The sequence below is a fragment of the Tympanuchus pallidicinctus genome, unplaced genomic scaffold (genome assembly GCF_026119805.1).
Source record: "Tympanuchus pallidicinctus isolate F22 unplaced genomic scaffold, pur_lepc_1.0 scaffold22, whole genome shotgun sequence".
In the NCBI taxonomy this organism is placed as follows: domain Eukaryota; kingdom Metazoa; phylum Chordata; class Aves; order Galliformes; family Phasianidae; genus Tympanuchus; species Tympanuchus pallidicinctus.
The window spans coordinates 42082766-42102436 of NW_026294739.1; the positions used below are offsets into that span (position 1 = coordinate 42082766).

A 19671-nucleotide genomic window follows, 5' to 3' on the forward strand; every position below is an offset into this window, starting at 1 on the left:
GTTTTTGCATCAGACCCAGGGAAGCAACAGGCAGAGGCAGGGACCAGTCTGTTGCAGACTTCCCAATAATGTTGACTCACTTTATTTAAAACTAAAACTTTGCAGTGAAGAGAGCCCCAGGATGACAAACACTAAACAAAGGGCTGTGGGGAGGAAAGCAGTCAGAGTCGCTGTTGTTTCCAAGCAAAATCTTAAAAAAATATGGGACAAGGACAAAAAACGTGCAAACAACAACAAAAAAAGAAAACAAACAAAAACACCCCACAACTTGCTAGGTGATTACTGCTCCTGGTTCTTATTTCAGGGCTTCACAACCACTCACTTTTGAGCTCAGTACTTTTTTCATTTCCTTGCAAATGTTTGGAAAAAGGCCTGTTCCGTTGGCATGGGGGAGGCGGGAGCTGGGTGATGTGCTCCAAGTGGTGACAGATTACTAGAGGTTAAGAAGGTGGATTTCTACCCGATGGACTTGGCAGCTCTCCTGCAGGTCCATGCACTCAGTATTGATCTTGCTGCAAGATGAATAGAAGATGAATAGTGATATGGATTTTTTATTTTTTATTTTTAAATTCTTTTTTGTGCACCTCTAAATATGGCTGGCATTCACGAGAGTCTTGCCTAAGGGTTGGTATTAATCTGAACTAACCAAGATCATATACAACATTTCTACGTTTTTGATCTCCGTGCAGTTTGGTTTCAGATTCAGTTATTACTAAAAAAATGTTTTTAAACTTTCAACTTCTGACCGTATCTGCAGCACAGTAACACATGACAGTGGGAAGGCACAGCTTTAACGCACCCAGAGTTATTGCCTAAATGTACTGAACTTCCCATATAATCCTTTTCTGCACGTGAACATAACATCAGCAGTTTCTTGATGAAGTCCGTACACAATTAAGGAATACAGACGCTTCCCTCGTTTTTATTAATTTGCTCGCACTTGATTCAGATCGTGCCTCCTGGCTAACCTTAGCATCGCCCTCTTCCAATTTGCATGAGTACGCGTAAAGGTAAGATTGTAACGCTGAGAGATTAGAAAACCTCATTTCTTTATCAAAAGATCTAATGCGCTCTAATATTTTTACGCTGGCAATAGGCACCAAGCTATCCGAGCGCTTTTGGCGAGGGCACTACAGCCTCGTGGCACTGCTGGCTGCCGAGGAGCAGCGGAGGGCTGCAGGAAAAGTTAATAACCGAGGTGAGGGTGGAATAAAAGGCTTTGGGACAGGTGGTGTGCGTCCTGCAGGGAGGCCCTGGTGAAGGGCTGAAGCGAGCAGCACTCGGCGCTGTGTTTTGAGCATGGAAGCGAGCTGAACGTGGCTGAGACAACCGAGAGGGCTGAAGAGACTGAGGGAGGCCGAGGTGTGCCCACCGTAGAGCTGACGGGGCAGAAGGGACCGGCGAGGACCGAAACACTGCGCCCGCCTCTAGGGCTGAGGGCGCCCGCTGGGTGCCGGGGCCGCTTCCCCTGCAATAGGAAGCCGGAAAGCACCGCGAGAGCCGCCTCGGCGCACAGGCGCGAGGGGCTCCCGCCCGCCCCAGCCCCGGGGGGCGGCTCGCCGCGGGCGGAGGACGTCCCCCGCTTCCCGCCTGCCCCCCTTCCCGCCTCCGAGGGAGGCGCGCGAGCCCCAGGGGCGCGGCGCGGCGCATGCGCGGCGGCGGCGCGGAGTTGTGAATGGCGCGGCTGTTCGGCGGAGTTCGCGAGGCGGGGAGGAAGTCGGAGGGGAGGGAGGGAGAGCGGAGGGGGCGGCGGCAGCGGCGGCTGTGCGCGCGCGGCGGGAGGAGCGGAGGAGAGGGGAGAAGGGAGGGAGGAGGGAGCGGGAGGGGGGGGGCTCCGGCGGGGGCTAACAAAGGGCGAGGCGAGTGGCGGGGCCGGGGCAGCGCGGGGCGGGCGGAGGGCAGCGGCGGCCCGGCACCATGCCGCGGGTCGTCCCCGACCAGCGCAGCAAGTTCGAGAACGAGGAGTTCTTCAGGAAGCTGAGCCGAGAGTGCGAGGTGCGGCGGCGGGCGGAAAGTTTGCGCGGAGGGCCCGGGGAGGGCGGGGAGCGCGGTCCGTGCGCTGCGCCGCGCTTATCGGCGCGGCTCTGATTGCGCCCTGTTCCCGCAGATCAAGTACACCGGCTTCAGGGACCGGCCCCACGAGGAGAGGCAGGCCCGCTTCCAGAACGCCTGCCGCGACGGCCGCTCCGAAATCGTAAGTGCCGGCCGTGCCGCCCCGGGCCGCGCCGTGCTGTTCGCGGGGCGCTTTGCCGGCTCCTGTCCGCGCCTCGGGCCGCGCTGCCCGCAGCCCGCAGGGGCACGGCGCCTTTCTGGGGCGAGTAACGCCGTCCACAAGGTGCCGGAGAAAAGTCCCGCCCGAGCCGGGTGATGCTCGCCCGAGCTCGATCGGACGCTTCTCAAACTCGGCGTTGGCAGCTCACAACTCGTCGCTCTCACCTCGTCGCTCTCCGGACGGCGGGTTTGCGCTCCTCGGAGCCGCGGCCGGGCGCGGCGTGGCCGTGAGCGCGGCGAGGTGGCGGCTGTTTCTTGTTCGGTCGCCGCTGTGCCGCCCGGAGCTGGGCGCACGCACGGGTCGGCCCTTCTCCATTCATGACGGGGCGAGGTAGGAGTTTCCTTCCCGCAGGCAGACCCCGCGCTCGGTCTGGGACGGCTCTTTGGCTCTCGGCTCGCGATGACACCCTGCCTGCACAGCCACGCTGCGGTGTAGCTGAGCGCTAATTGCCGCGACGGACCGCGCTCGCTGCTGGCTGTGAGCAGGATAGCCTTTTACTGAGGAACTTCATTTTGACTAGACTAAACTACGCTCGTGCCCTGTGGTCTGGGATCCTGTGCTGCTGTGTTTTTACACTCGATTTTCCTTGTGTGTGTGTTTGCTGGCGTTAAAAAGTCGCCAGGGGAACAATGGGGAGGTGAGGGAGGCGGGCTGCCGGCCTGTGGGGCTCCTGAGCAGGTGAAAGTGTGGAGTGCCTCGGTCCTTCCTTTCAGAAGGGCAAATAAAAGGGGATGAAAGGCGTTCAGCTGCTGACCGGCTTTCTAATGCCGTGTATGCCGTTATTTCTGTAATTGAGAAATCACTGTAGTTTCACCTCTGCACTTCTAAGCATGCTGTCTGTCTTTGCCAGAGCCCTATCCCTTGGAAGGGAAGCCACCAGCGATGTCTGTTCTACATATTTTTTCATCGACTTAATTATAAAACAGCCTCTACATTTCTTGATCTGTAACATCTGGTTTTGTTCTGTGAACAAGGCACAAGTAGTCGGGTTTATTTGGAGACACAGTGTGTGTAATGACTGATGTTAAGAAGAGCTGGCCGTCTCTTTATTTTTTTTTCATCTTGAATGTTTTTCCAGACATCAAGGATTTAGTCTTTTATCTCCAAAGGGAGCCTCAGCAGATGACCTTACGTATTTTTCAACAGACAAAAAATGAAAACAGAGAGCAGCTGAAGGCTCTAACATAGAACTGGCAGTAGGTTGTTGCTTCCTTTTAGCAAATAACTCTTTTTGAGTAAGGAAAGTAATTACCAATATTAGTAGGAAAAGAACATGTGGAATACCAAATCAGGTTTCTGCTTCACTGGAATTAAATTGCTTTTATAACTTGAGAATAACATTACGTGGATATTTTGTTTTTGGAGGCTTCTGATCTGTGCTTGATTGGAAGGTGTTTGTGTGCGTTTACGCTGCCTGGATCTAGGTCGTGCCACCCTCATGCTACCTGGTGGCTCCTTGCACTTCAGACTGAGCTTTAAAAGGCTCTGTGTAGCAAATAACAATGTACTCAATTTCACTTTTATTACCAGAGTGGTGGTCTGATTATTGTTCTTCTCATGTATTTATTTGATGATTATTGTTCTTCTCATGTATTTATTTGTTTAGTAACAACAACAACAAAAATGCTGGGTCCAGGGTAGTTCTGTGTGGTTACTAGTGAGGCCATTCTTGCATTTTTCAGCACCGACCAATGATTTTGAGGCAGGGTGTTTTAATTGGTTGGTTTCATCTGCACAAAGAGAGGAAATGGGCTTCAAAAATCGAGAGAGTAAGTTTGCCACACAGCTTCTGAGGCGCTTATTGTCTACGTGTTGCCTGCACGGCTCTGTGAGGATGTGAAAATTTGCGTACTTTCATTTTCTTTTTTTCTCTAATATTTTCCCATGCTTTTTCACGGTCCTCCAGCACAAGTTTAGGCACGGGGTGCTTCTGCATCTCGCTCTGTTTCCCAGGGAGCGAGTGCAGCTCTCCTGCCCAGTACCCTCGGGGCCTGTGGGATCTGGAGCGGTCTGGAGTGCTGCAGACGTCTGCTCTGCACTCCAGGATCTCGCTCCTTGACACTTGGTTTTAAGTGCCTAAATTCAGGAGCAGAAAAGATGAATTTGCTAAAGATACCCGGGGATGGGAAAGTAGTTCTTGAGCAGGCGAAGTGGTGAGGGTGAGTCAGAAGTGTTGGGTATTTTTGTTTGTATGTAAGCAGAATTACTTGGAATAGTGAAGGGGATAATGCCAGATAATCAAATGCTGATGGTCTGCAGCCGTCGCAGCTTTGATTCTTTATATCTGTGCAAGCGTAGCCTCCATGAAGGTTCTGTTCCATGGATTGAAATGTGCCTCTGGGTATCGTATGGCAAACAAATACTAATGTGCAGTGCAACATCCCTTCAGTGCCAGCAGAACTGATTATAATGGCACTGAGAATGGGCTTAATAGGAGGTAAAAGAAATAAAATTGGATTTAAAAAAATCTTTTAAAAGTAGTTTGGAATGGGATGTGATTGCAGAGTGTTAGTCTCCCTTGTTGAGAGGGAAGAGTCGAGACAAAGCACTTCTACTTTTGAAATGGGAGGTATTAATCCTGTGACAGTGTTGCAGTACATGACCGGAACTGTCTTAAATAACATGTAGAGCTATTGTGTCATAGATAGCAGTGCAGTCATATTTATACCACCAAGTTGTTGAATTCTGGACTGCTTGAAAGGAACCTGCTTGTCTGGAAAAGGCAGCTGTTAGAGGGGTGTTCCTATGGTTTGCAAGGAAAACTGTATTCTGAGATAATGACTGTTTAAACCTAAGCGATCCTGGTGATCAATACAGTATTGTTTGACTGCAACAAAATATGTTTGACCCTGAGATTTTGAGCGGAGTTGTTCTGGCAGTACCCTGCAGGATTTGCATGCTTACAGGACACACTGCAGCGTACTGCAGAAGGGAAATACCCTGAATCAGGTTTCCATTGGCGGGAAGAAAAAAAAAACGCCTCCCCATCTAGAAGTTGGCCTGCTGTGCACTCCATGGAGCTGATAAGATGTGCAAATAAATACAGAGAGTTTGTAAAGACAACAGAATCTTGTTTTCATTTGAAGCCGTAGGAAATATTCACTTGGTAGCAGCGTATACTTTTCCCAATAATTCAGTTCCTTTAATGATTTTACAAAGGGCTGCTGCTGAGAATTCCTGCTCTGATTTATTCTGACACAGCATCTTGGATTTCACTGGTGTCTTAATGTGACAGCACGACTTAGTCCTGCAATGCTTAATAGAGCTGTGCTGACTCTTACTTGTCTGTGGACAGTACACGAGGAATATCTGTTTCAGTTCAGAGAGCTGTGTATCCAGGTGCAAGCATATATTCTAAGAAGCGTGTTCTTTTCTTTCAACAAAGCTGTTCCTAGTAACAGGTCTCTGGAGTTCATTTTCCTTCAGAAGTACTTCTTTTTAGAGATATGCAAGCTCTTTAAAAAGCATGGGCAATTTTTAATGTTTCAGATCCTAAGTTGGTGTAGGGTATCCGTACAGAACCGAAATGACAGATTCTAATGTCAGCAAAACTGATTTGAAAGGAGTATTGATTCCATGTTGTATTTTATATCCAAAGCAGCCAATGGCAAATGTTGTCAAAATGGAATCAGATGTTTGTAACTTAATACTTAAGAAAAATGATGAGTGCATGTTTTTGACTTTAAGCATTCTCTATGCTGCCTAGCTTAAGACATAAACTGATGTAAAAATAAATGACTGCCTGCATAATTTATGTAATGTCTTGCTCCCTGATCCTGTTTGTATTGATTTTTCTAAAAGGCTTTTGTGGCCACGGGAACCAATCTGTCTCTCCAGTTTTTTCCGGCCAGCTGGCAGGGGGAGCAGCGGCAGACACCGACCCGGGAGTATGTCGACTTTGAGAGAGAAGGAGGCAAGGTAAGAAGGAAATTGCTGCCACTGAAAGACATTTTTATGCTGTGCTGACGGTCTCGTTGGTATGGATCGCGTGTATGATGCAGAATTGCCGGTATCTCACTTCTGCTTGCATGTAGTCATACGAGTACAAGTGTGAGCTGGCAGGGTAAACTCTGATACCACTTTGTTTTAAAGTATGCTCATATTTTTGGAGGGAAACACACGCCAGTCCCAGTGGCTTTGTATTGTTTTGAAGAGCAGAGCTTTATTTCTGTGGTAGTGGTACAATGGAATTTTGGAGATCTGCTTAACTTGCTAATATGGAGTAGGTGCTTCTAGAGCAGTACAGGAGTTAGACCTCAGCGAGCAAGTTGGCATCAACAAATGTGAATTTGCATTCTGAACAGATTACTTCATTGGGTCTCAGGCTGCTAGTTGATACAGCAAGAATTCAGTGTGCTGTTCAATGGAATCTTTTTTTTTTTTCCCTCAGTTTCACCATGAGTGATAATACAGAATAAGAATTGCTTTCAAAGTTCATTTATGATTTTATTTTTCTTTTCTGTGGTGGTTGCCTGATGAACTGATATTGAAAGTGCGAATTCCTTAATGACAGCGATGTTACTGTGAAACAGTGTTAGATTTAAAGTCTGGTTAGAGTAAAGTTACTGAAATCACTTATAACTGGTTCTGTTTCTAGAGGAAAAACATACCTTTAAAAATGTAGGTGCTGTCTCTTACCTGTTACTGTAAATCCAAAGGTGGCTGAAGTCCATGGGAGACTTCCTGCTGACCTGAGTGGGTTTGGACCAGCACTTGAGACCCCTCAACCTTTACTCTGTGTAGTTTTTTGACTTCAAAGATTTCAAGAGGCTGTAAAGTTCTTCCTTTTGTCTAGAAGTTTATGCCCACTCTTATAAAAGTAGCAACAAAAGCAACCAAATCTAACAGGCTGCGGGAAATACCCAAAGCGTGTTCAGGTTTAGCAGCATATTGTGGCATACTTTTTAAATGCTGCTAGGTGGAAGATAAACATTTCCTATACTAGGAAAACCTGGTTGGAAGAAAAAAAAAAAAAAATTCCTGAGGGCAGATATGGTATTTGGAATTCGAGTTAATGAGGATTTTTGGAAAAAAAAATTGTTTTCCATTTAGTCCTGTGAGTTTCCAGAAGCTTGACGAATTGGGGGAGAAGGAGTGAAGTTGGCTATGCTGGGTACCGACTGCTTTGCTAAGGAAACTGAATTGAATCTGGCTCTTATTGAAAAATATTGATTCTGGCTCACAATTGAATGAGGAATTTTTCTTGTGATGTGTAAGAAGACTGAAGTCTCTCTTCTTGCCAGTTGAAAAATAATTTTATTTACTTCTGTGATGCTTCTAACTTCTTGTTTTCTCTGAATGATTTCTTCAAGTACTGAGAAGTATTTTGTCCATTTTCTTGTGTTGTCATAGTTGGTGTAAGAGCTGGGCAGACGCGCTGCGTATTAAAATAGAACATGAGCCTCATTAATGTGTGCCGCTCCCTGTTTTATGTCTGTTTACAGTAAATTCTAGAGTGCTTCACTAAATCGCTTGGAATATTTCATCTGCATCAGGCTGGAGGTGGACAAGCTGTTAAATGGGACTGGAGCTGTGCTCCAATATGAACAAAGCACAGATTCGCCGTTGTAATCAGGCTTTCTGTTGTAAATCACATGTGAATGCAGGCTTGCTCTGCACGGAATTAAACTTGTCTGAAAGCCACTCCCATAACTTCAGAGAGAAGTAAGCAGAATGGCAGAGAGCTGCTTACGCTATCAGCAAAACAGTTAAGTGTTTTATCATTTGAAGTGTCTGAGATTTTTCTTTTCCGTAGATTCCTGTAGCCTAGTTTTATTAAGAATTTCTTTCACGGGCTTCAGGAGTCTCTTAAAACCATGTGATTTTTTGTAGCTCTGTGCAACATTGTTTTATGAGCTTTGATTCTTGAGGCAGTGCATAATGTGTGTTTGTTCATCGCTGGACTTCAGCCAGTAGGGCATGTTTTTAATTATGTGAATAAAAAGGGCTATGGGGGGAGCTGTCAGTTAATTATTATTTTAGGCATTAGTTTGAGATCTAGCATGTAGATAAACTTACTGTGCTAGAATATTTCTATTCTGGAATTCTGGTTCAGCGTTTGGCCAAGCAAGTCGTGGCCCAAAATAGTTTATCCAGAGTTTGTGCGTCGCTGTTGTGCCCAGGCAGCTTTGTACACAAATTGACCGAGTCAGCAGCTCGGCATCTGCTAGAATTACCTCTAAATGGCTGAGCTTCCGAAAGAGAGAGAGCCTTGTGAGTCCACCTGGAACTCAGGACTCTGAACGTTCACTTCATCGGCCTGAGGTTTTTCAGTCTGGTATTTCCTCACCCGGGGGTTTTTCCTATGCTTAATTTGACTTCCAGCGTGACGTTTCTGATGTTTGCGATGGGTGGGAAGGCCTCTAGTGAGTACCTGATCTGCTCAAAAATAGAATAGCTAAGAGTTCTCATCGTTCTTCTGCTCATTTTAAACACAAATGTCTTCCTTTTATTTGAAGTGGCTTTCATGTCTTATGCTCTCTTTGTCCCATAGCAAAAGTAGTTGTGTTCCTTTGCTGCGAGCAAAAATACACATAGCAATAAAAATTGCTCCCTGGACTCCTCGACCGTGAAAACCATAGAACACTGTTTTGTTACTGTCTTGTATGGGGTGGGGAGGGAGTCAGGTTGAATGCGTGTCCTCTTTCTGGATACCTTAATCAGCAGAGGCTTCCTGGTCCTGTTTGTGGTTGACTAATGCCGATTTCTTCTTTCCTTCGCAAACGCGTGAATAGATGTTTTTAAAACATTCAGAGTCAAAACAGTGTAGTAGAGTCATCTGGTGCCTGAAATCTCCTGTAATTGAATCCTGGAGTGAAACAGAGCTTCACTTTCTCCTTGGTTCTCCAGTATCGTTAATTACTTAAAGTAGTTCCCTTGTACTTTGTGGAGTTTTGTTAATTTTTACTGCAGTCCTATATTGATCCCATATGAACTCCTGGCTCAGTGTGTATGTGAGGGTGTCAGCGTTTCTTGATGCTTTATTGAAAGTCCCCTTGTTTTGACATGGACTGTGAGGTGAGATCAGCTTTTTTCTTTTTTCCCCGAAGTTTATTTTGTACTTTTTATGGTAAGATAAAGTATTTGTGCTTTTTATTTCTTAAACTCGAAGCCATGTGTATAGCCTGGGCTTTCTAGCCTCAGTGCATGTTAGCTCTCAGTGTTCCTTTTTGCTGTATAAATATCAGTTACCACACTGAAGAAGTGTGTGAAGCTGTTTTACTTCCCCTCCCCTGTCTAATACTATTCTCCATCTCGTTTCTAATGCAGCTTAACTTCCTGTCTGCTGTTCAGCAGCAGCTGCTCATAAACCAGAATCTTATTTTAGTGCAGTATGCTATAAACCCCACGGTTCTGGAGGAAAGCACATCAGACAGGATTAGAATTGATCTGGGGTACCTGGCATGCCACATGTGCAGTGCAGTGCAGCTAGGAGTTCTGCTCATTCTAGCCTAAGAACACTGGGCTGAAGGTGCTGAGTTTCTCCTCACATGGTGTCCTTGTCATAACTGGGAAACTGATTTAGCTTTAAGTTGTTTTGAAGTGCTTGGATGAATCCAGTAGTTGCACTGTGGTCACTACAGAAGTGCACTGAGAAAGAAAAGAGGTGTATTTGAGGAAACTGAATTTAAATGGCAGTCAGCAGTGCCAGTTTTCCTCTTGACCTCTATTCTCAGTGGAACTTGTGGCTTGATAAATAGGAATTGTCCCCAGATCAACTTTTTCTGACGTCAGCAATAAACTTTTGCAGGCCTCTGGAATGAGGTACTGACTGCTCTGCTTTTTGAGCAAATACAGTTTACAGTCAAATACAGGATTGTAGTGTAACTGTCAGAATTTGCTTGGAAAGCGAAGGCTTAATTTGGTCCACACCTGTTTTTGAAGAACTTGGATGAAATATTAATTTATTCAAATTAAATTGGAGTAGCAGCTTTTTATTCCTTGTTTGGGGTTGTTTTGGGTGTTGTTTTGGTGAACAAATTGTCGAAACTGTTTCAGCTTTCGTTTTTAGTGTCACTAAGTTGCCAAGAGGCTGTATTCCTTATCTTCCTACCTTCAGTCCACCAGCAGGTGAGACTTGTGCGTTGTCCCCATCTACAACGTCACCACTAGCAGTGCTATGGAGCAGTTATGTATTCTCTTTACAGCCCCCGTCCCTGGACAAAAGTGATTTTGCTTTAACTTTTTCTGAATGCCCATGCACTAAATGCTGGGATTCAGGGGAGGAAAAATGTGTTTTAGGGCCATATTAACCAGTGTCCATATTATAGTGTGCCACCATGCATGGGGAGCCATCTTCACCATGAGGTGCATGTGGCTGTAACAGTCATTGAGACTTAGTCACTGCTTGTCTGTAGTAATTTAATGCTCCTTCAGATGACTGGGAAGGTCTTTGTTTAAGACAACACTACAGTCCTGAAGAGCTGGATGACACCTAACAGAAGTTCCGAAGCCAATTCTAATAGGGCTAGGCATGCTGTGAGCATGTGAGACATAACTTAATTAAAAACGTAGCAAAAGTTGGCACTGAAGCAGTACTGTGCACATTGTAATGGACTGTGTCTTAATATGTGAGGACTTCTTGTTTCCCAGGAGCCGTCCTGCTCTTAAGCAGTTTCTCTACAGAGTGGTCTTGTTGCTCTACAGATGAAAACTCAGAGGCTGAGGTTTCTTGCATAGATTTGTACAGTCCTTGGCTGGCTTGTAGGCCAGTCATTAACACAGTGGTGAATGAGGGTAGCGATATTTTAGGGTCAAGTGTTTAGCAATGTTCAGCAGCTGTTCTCTCCCTTTGTGCCAGCAGGGTGATGGAGAATTCTTCTCCTGCCTTATTTTTAGTTTAGCCATGGAGATGCTGGAGCCTGTCCTTGTTGCTGTTGCTTTCCTCAGCAGCCTTTCCAAGTCATCGTACTGTTACCTCTGTTCCCATATTGCTACATCACTTTGACTTAACTGTTCCTTCTCAGCTCTCTCAGATGACCCCAGAACCCCAAAACATTGTGGAGCTGGGACAGCCAAAGGGATTTTCTGTGAAATGAAGTGTGGTGGATGCTGAAGGCATGTCAGCTGCTCAGCCTCTTTCAGGGCCTTGGGCCTGCCTCAGCTTGGAGAAGTTGTTGCCCTCATGAAGCCCACTTTGCTGACATTCCTTTATGGCTTTTTGCAGCTTGTTCTGTAAGCACTAACCAGAGTCAGCATGTCTTTGTTCAGACAGCAGGTAGGATAGGTTTGGTTTTGTAACCAGTTCATACTCAGCCTGGCAGAACAGTTTATTTACTTACTTACTGGAGTTGTGTGGCAAAAGTCCTAGCAAGGCTTAGTGTATAAGAAGAATCCACTTTCCTAGATGGTTCCCTTCACCAGTTTTCATTCATAATCACTTGTAAGGTGCGAATAAAGTGTCAGTTTTTTATAGGTGTTTATGATTCTGTACTTTACTGTTGGGTTTGTGTTTTAAGATGTTCTTTTTAGCAGAGACTGCTCAAGTTCTTTTTTTTCCTTGGAGATATCATTTATTTTTTTTTGTTCATGCTCATTTAGCCTTTTTCTTTAATGGAGAAAAACTTTTCCTCCTTTTTCCTACATACTTTGAGGTGGTATTTATAATGACTTGCTGTTGCATAGAGAGCTACTTAATCAAAGCTCCTTTTTAAGCTGGGTAGTCATAGCATATATCTTACTTCTTTTCCTTCAGAGTTGGGAGATGGCTGTGTCTGCGTCCAGTTTGCTCACTGTTCAAGGTTAGGAGCTTGTTTTTGGGGAAGGGAAATATTTAGAGCTTTTTAGGTACATATTGTCCTGTGCACACAAGCAGTCACAGGCTGAGGTTTGGACAGTTGTTCCCGAAGACTGATTTATTGTAGGTGCTCTCCTCCGTTAGAGCATGAGTCACAGCAGATGTCTCTCATGTGACAAGTGTCCTCTGTCTTTTCCCCCTAATCCTTTCTCTCTCCCCCTGCCCTCCGAATGCTTTTCTTGCTGCATGCAGCCTTGTTCGTGTGTTATGATACATACAATGATTATGCCACTTATGCTTATGAACAACTCCTAAAGCATGTTTGTGCTGTTTGGGATGCCTGCTTATCAACCATTTTCTGTAGGTCCTAAGTGCTTTCTGATCTGCCTCAGTCGTATTTTCGATGTTATCTCAGGCTAAATGTCTAAATGTAGTGATCTAAATGCATCCATTAGAGTTCTGTAGACAAGGCCTCAAAATTAGTCATAGCGTCCTCTTAGAGTCTCCCAGAAGAGAAACAAAACCGGAGTAAATGGATGAGCTAAATGTTGCATTTGGGAACCAGCGATACAGGAGGACACGTGAGCTGTGGATGAAAGCAGTGCTTAAGATCTCCACAGCTCTCCACTGGATGTTGGAACAAATCCAGACATTTGGATTATTGAATCCTCTTGTTTGCATATCAGTCTCCACTTACTAAACAAAGCTGTTAATGTTATGCTTCTCTACTCTTCTTATAAATGAATGAGAAAGGCACAAGCATTGCCGTTGAAGAGGTCTGTTCTTTGTGAAAAACCACTTCATGCTTCATATTCTAAAAAATACTCAGCGAGATGATTAAAGGTTTGCTACAAGAAACTCATTTTTCTGAAAGTTACTGAAGTGTTTCTTCAAGCTTTGTTGTCCAAAGCGCAAGTAACAAAATGAGCTAATTAGCTTGCATAATTGCATATTTGATGTTTAGCAAGTTGGGCTGATGAAATACGTACTGTGACAATAATAGGGGAAAAAAACAGGGCTTTTTTTCCCATGTAAGATTGCTGCTCTAAGCACATGTGACTGCTAATGAAAGGATCATCTTTTGGGGAATAGCTGATGCTGCAGATGTTTTGTCTGAGCAGACTGTCCATGTATTCTGTGCCACGTTAATATCTAGACTTGTACTAGGATCCAAATTGCAGCTATTTGAGAAGCCTGTGCAGAAATTCTGCGTTCTTGTTGTGTTCAAGGCACTACACTTCAGAAGTTGTAGGCCACAGCTCTGGGTCTTAGGGCTTTGCAACTTGTTTTGTCTGTTCACCTGAGCGTAAGTGCAGAAGACAACTCATATGGAAGGAGGCAGAAAACGTTCTTAAACCTGGCATAATTTTTGCAGTAGGGATGGTTAAACTTGAATTTTCTACTGAAACAGAGTGGTTGCTGTCAAAGTGTTGTTTGTCACAGACTTCAAGTATCTAGAAGACTGAAATCTAGGGAAGGAAGCAGCTACATAACAGTTAATGGGAGCCTTTATGTCCTGGTGACATCTCTTCTTGGTTACTGAGGAGGAGTAAACACTCCTCCTCAGAGAAAGAGATCTCAGGAAAGAGATTGGAGGTGGTGAAAAGAAGTTGTAACTTTTTTTTTTTCAGCCAATGTATTCCTTTAGAAAAGAAAAAGAAGAAATGAGAGGAAGAAAAGGGGGGGAAAAAAAAAAGCCCACATTCTTTGGTAAAGACAATCTTGGGCTTTTTTTTTGTTTTCTTTTTGGAAAACAAATATAAGCCTGAAGAATGCTTAAGAATAGGAAAGCTAAGGCAGGAAAGCGTCTAGACAAAATAAAACAACTGTAGTAGTGTATTTTTCTCATGCCGCTAAAGAGCGTTTGGGGATTTCTTCATAAAGCCTGCATGCTTCCCAGTTTTGTTTTGGGTTAGTTTGTCTTTCTGGTTTTTGGATGCTGAGGACAAGCATTTTCACTTGGCCATGGGCAGTGGGCAGGCGTCGTACGCTCTGCTGCTTCCAGCGAGGGGAACGGCAGCACTCCGTGCTGTGGCTGTAAAACCTGCTGGCCTGGTGGGTTTCCTGCAAGGAAAACTCTGGACTTCAGTTGTAGCAGGCCAGGAAGATGGTATTCCTTACTACTTCAAAAGGTCTTGCAGCAAACTGTTTATGAAATACACAGGATGGTACTTTCTTGACAAAGCCTTTAGAGAAGCACTTTTGGTTTTTTTTAGCTCTGTACTGATATCTGGAACTTGAGACTCGGGCTTTTGAGGAAGTACAGCTTACGTCTGCTATGATTTTATTTATTTTTTTTTTTTTTCCAGCTTAAAAATAATTAGTAGGTGGTGTACAGGGAATCAAAAAAAAACCAAACACACACACAAAAAAACGCAGGAGAGATTGAATCCATCCTCCAGTCCTGCAGACGAAGCAGTGTTGGTCCTGTTTGTCCCTTCCTGGTCTTGTGCTGGGCACATTCTGGCTAACCAAAGCTAAATTTATATTATTCACTACTTTCTACAGAATAGTTTTGATGCAAAGTTTTTGGGCTGAGGAGAGCTAAGAAGTTGTTGTAGTATGCAAAACAAAAATGACTGCCTTGCATTATTTTAAGGCCTGGTACCATACTACTTGTGGAGTGAATGTTGATATGTTAGTTGTTGACTGCACCTCGCACTGTACATGCTTCATTTCCGTGAAGGAACCTGATTCAGCTACGTTTGTGCTTAGGGAGATACTTCAAAACTAATAACTTGAAGATTTTCTAACTTTGTAGTATCATTAGTGTGCCTTGATACTTGGACTAGTTTCAGCAAAAAAAAGCCATGGATTTCAAGTGCTGTGGATGCTAAAGCTTCTTCAGAACAACTTTGAAGAGTAGTGACCAGAATGACAGCAAACTCACTCGATACATGAGCTCTTACATCTTGTCTGTGAAATAGCCTGGCTCTTCTCAGTTTGAGCGGCACCTTTAGCTGAGGAGAATCAGAAGGCATACTTCTTGTGTTCTCATTTGTGGATGTGCCCATTCTTCTGTTGTTTAATTACTTTGAACAAGGGATGTTGGTCTGGTTTTGCGCTGCTTTTTTTTTTTTTCCCCTCCTTCTTTCTTTATAAGTTCTGGTTTAGTGCAGTTCATTTGCATAGCTCGTGGGGTTTCTTCACGTAAATCCTGCTTAGGGCAGAGAGGGAGTCAAAGTGCTGAACGCTTAAGCTCAACCCGAGCCCCCAGTGTGCAGCTTCAGCCCTGAAGACCAACTGTGGCCTGGGCTGCCTGAGCAGAGCAGTGCAGCAGGCAGGGAAGGGCTGTCCCACCTGCAGCGCTGCATCCAGGCCTGGAGCCCCAGCACAAAAAGGATGCAGAGCTGTTGGCATGGGTCCGGGTGCTCGGGAGGCTGGAGCACCTCTCATGTGGAGACAGATTGCAGGAGACAGCTGGGGGTATTTGTCATGGAGAAGAGAAAGCTCTGGGCATGGGGGTGGAACTGGGTGGCTTAGGTCCCTTTCAACCCAAACCATTCTGTGATTCTGTCAAGTGCTCGAGAGCAGGATTAAGGTATGAGGGCAGAGGAGGCAAGTTTTCCTGCCTCTCTTGCTCAGGTCAGCGATGATTTTCGATAGCTGCTTGCTCATATTGCCAAAGCTGGGTGTTTTCTGGCTGAGTACACACACATTAGACGTTTCAAAAATATGGGTTTAAGAGATTTTTTATTTGTATACAAGTGGCATGGTATAAATGATGTTAGATAAACCCTTTCTAAACCCTCTCTTTGATTCCTAGTAATAACTGTTTTTTGTCATGCTATATTCTGAGAGCTTCTTAAGAAGGAATTTCCCAACCAATTTTGAAATTTGTGTCTGGAAAATGAATTTTGTCAACGTGGCAGAAAACTGTATATGTCCCTGTGAGTTAACAGGCTTTAGGAGCAGAAGCATTTCTCAGTTGCATGCTGCATACTTGTAGCAGCTCTTAGTAATATTTTGCTGTAGCAATATTCTTTTCAAATAGTGCAAGAAAAATTGGGTCTTTTTTAATGCATGGCATTTCAGAAGGGGAGATGTAAAATCCAGTTGTCTTTCTCATGTAGAATCTAGTGGTAAATATGGGCTGAGAATTTTCATAGGGGAAAACCCCAGCAAGTATTTGCCTCTCAGATGATCCCTGTATTCTGCTCCTTGTGTTTTGCTAATTCTGAGTTCCAGCTGTGTGGTTGGCTTCATCCATGTGAAGGTGTATGGAGTGAGGAGTATGAGCATGAGGCATCTCGTGTTGGGAAACGTTAGACTTCTTTGGTAGAAACACTGCAAGAAGCAGCAAGCCACCTGCATTTTCCCTTGTAGTGGGGTGACGCTTCTGGATGTTCGTGGTCAAGTGTTGTGCATGGTGCCTGCTTAGTGCCACAACTACAGTATTTAGGAAATGTGAGCTGTATTTGTAGATGTATTTGTCACTAAACAACGTGCATCATTTCTTTGCAGCAGCATTTTAGGGTTTTTTTTGTGTTGACTTTTGATCATAAATACTGACCAATGATCTTAATCCAGGAATAAAATGCTGCTTTCTCCGCAGATTTTAATCACGTTTGTTCTGACATCGTTAGTGATTCATACCTGTTTTAGGTTATAACTTGTTTTTAGTAAGCTGCATAATTTAATGAGATGCTGATCTGCTTTGGAGAAGGAGTCACGGTTCCATAGTTTAGCTAACTGTGCAAAACAGACAAAAAATTATATATGTCTAAAATGGCCTTGTGAAATAAGGCTGTTCAGTAAAGTGCAGAGCAGTGCTTTTCTGCTTGGAGAAAGCAACAGTTATCACTGTAGTATTTCAGTAATATGGAAGGGATGTTGGGAGAGGCTTTGTCACTGCTCTGATGCTGCTTAACAAGATGCTTTCAGTGGGGGTCTGCAGCTGAGTGTTTGCTGTGCAGGCTTGTGAGAGCGGACGGAACTGCAGAGCGTACCGTAGCGCTGGCAGCATGCAGTACTGGACAGTCAGGTTCTGCCGAGGAGCTGGCACTGCTGGCAGGTACTTCCTGGGCTGCTTTTGTTGTTTGAGTCAGAGTGTGTTCTTTCCTGAAGAATTGCACTGCCGGAGTGCTTGTGCTTGTTGTCCAAACCCTTCCTGCTATAAGTGCTTCTGTTCCTGAATAGAACTTGGAGTGAAGGTTTCTCACATACTTTTTTTTTCAGGCTGCATCTGGAACGGCCTTTGACCAGGCAGTGTCTGCATAGGCATGTGTAAATTCATAAGTTTCAGTCTGAAACGTGACGTCCTATGTTGTTTTCAATGAACAAAATCACCACAACTGCCACCAACAAAACCTTGTGTTCCTCTTCCTGCGTTTAGCAGGTACAGTATTTCAGTAGTGATCAGACAGCATTAGAGATCTTCTTGATCAATTACTTCATAGTGCAATTACTTCTGCTACTCTGTAATCATGAAATGTAGCGAGTTCCAATATGCAGAGGCAGAATGAACAAGAGCTGCGGTGCTCTGACAGCGAAAAGCAGGGATCTGTGGTATGAAATGGCAGATTTAGATGCTTTACCAGCACGGCCCTGCAAATAGTAGTTATTAGTTAGCTCTGGGTGCAGCTATTTTTACTTTTCCTCCTGCTTCTATTACTGTTCTGTTTGCAGTCTGTGGAATAGTTTGTATTTCAGCTAATTCTTTTCTTTGGGATCATTTGTTTCTGACAGTCAGTGTATTTGAATTTGCACTGCTTTTGTGATCTTAAAGCATTGTGGCTGCATTAGAAATGTGTTTTCTTCTTTTTTTTGAAGTGTAACAGTCAGGATCTCCTAGCAAGCAGAGTGCTTTGTTCATATTATTTTGCTTTGAGAAATTGACCTTTGTCATAGCTGATGAAATAGAGCAGCCCTATTTCATTTTTTGGGGTAAACTTTCCATAAGTTCTTCTTGTGCCCTATAAAAACTGACGCCTAGCAACTTGCGTTGTTTGCCTGCTGGAGGTAAGACAGAGGAAAACAAAGGAGTTGGGAAGGGCTTTTTCCAAAGAATATCACAGCTTTACGATAGTCCTCATCATTCTGAGTCTTAGAGACCTCTTAACAAACTGCTTGCAAAGATATTCCACTTGAAACTCTGTGTGTGCCAAGTTTAGACTTTAATAAAACCTTGTGTTTGTGGGGTGGAAGCTGTTTCAAGACGCAGCTTTCAAAATAGCTTGGACATTTTGTGTTTAAAGGCATGAGAATCAGATGCTTTGAGGCATGAGAGATGTAAGGATTGGTCTAAGCTTGCTGTCTTCTCTGAGCTCTTCCAGTTTGTGGTGAGGTTGGGCACACGAGGAAGTCACCTGGAGTGTGACAGACTAGGTGAGATTCCTCCCCTCTGCTTATTTTTACTCTTCCAGCCTCAGTTAAAGGTATGCTACAAGGCTTTAATTTCAGAACTGAATAGAGAATTGCTGCACACCCTCACTGAAAGCATCTTGTTAAGCAGCATCAGAGCAATGACAAAGCCCCTCCCAACACGCCTTCCATATTACTGAAAATTAATATTTGTTTATTGAAATGACAGAGCCTGCTAACTCCAGTCTTGACTTGGTTGTTTTCCATCAGTTTCTTTTTGATGCAGTAAGTTGTGTTTTAAGCGTTGTCTGAAGCCTTGTGTGGATTTTTCAGCTTTCTCTGTAACTTCAGTAGTTCTTAACTAACCTAGTTACTATTATAGTCATTAAAACTGTTCTTTTTCCCTAAAAAACTTGGGATTTTAGTGTATGTATTCTGTCACTAGATTTTAGAGATTTTCTTTCTTTCCTTATAATTTCCCAGCTTGCTTCGCCCCGTGCTCTGCCCCCTGGTTGGGACCAGCCTGTGGAAGCCTGCAGGGGAGTGGTGACCACAGCATTGTGTTGTGGCTCTGTATATGCACTCCTTTGATGCTTCTGTTCAAGGCAGCTAACGAATGTGCGATAATCTCGTATTTACCTGCGTGCAGAGATGGTGCAGTGAGAAGCTGAGGTAGTGAGGTTAGCCTTGGCTGGTTTGGGGTCTTTGTCACTTGGAGTAAATGTTTATGGCAGTTTCTTAGTGGTCAGTGTTCCCTCTATGAGGTTGCTGCTGTTTAAATATTTAGAAGTGGGGTATGATTCAGGATAAGGTGGGATCAAAACCACAGCATCTGTACGTGGCTGGCCTGGGAGGAAGGCAGTGTGATGGGGCAGGGGCGACTCAGAGCCCAGCGCCTTCTGGAGTGCTGCTGGGGCATCAGAGCAGGGGGTGGGCAGCGCTGCGTTGCTGGGGGGCTACTGGTGTTTTCTGGGGGTGAACTTTGTCCCCTCACGGCTGGGGCTGCTGAGATTGCATGTCGGCAGGCAGTGAGAGCTGCATGCATCTCTGGGGGAGGAAATGGTTCAGTTGCTGTAGGGAGAAGGAGCGCTTCTGTAACTGCAGGATGTGTGGATGGGGCGTTCAGATAGCGTATCTGCATCGCATCTCTTCAGCACCCTGCTGTTGTGAGATAAGGATTTACTAGAGGACAAAAATAGGATGTGAAACTGAGGTCTACTAAAACAGCATTTTTCTTTCTTTTTTATTTCTTTTTCAAATTCTTATTTCTTATTCAAATCAAGTCTGGCTTTTAAAATACAAACAAATAGTGTGACATGAGCCAAGCCACTGCTTTTTCTTTTTTTCTTTTTTTTTTTTT

The 19671-nt window shown here is 44.5% G+C and overlaps 1 protein-coding gene across 2 annotated transcripts in view; it reads left to right on the top strand.

Moving 5' to 3' along the window:
• Window positions 1-1852: 1852 nt before the first annotated feature.
• Window positions 1853-19671, top strand: part of CBFB (core-binding factor subunit beta) — a 42277-nt gene continuing 24458 nt past the window's right edge. For both annotated transcript variants that reach the window (XM_052685327.1, XM_052685326.1), the window contains exons 1-3: window positions 1853-1995; window positions 2108-2194; window positions 6074-6190. In XM_052685327.1, coding sequence (XP_052541287.1) covers window positions 1918-1995; window positions 2108-2194; window positions 6074-6190 — 282 coding nt within the window. In that variant the 5' untranslated portion in view covers window positions 1853-1917. The remainder of the gene's footprint in view (window positions 1996-2107; window positions 2195-6073; window positions 6191-19671) is intronic.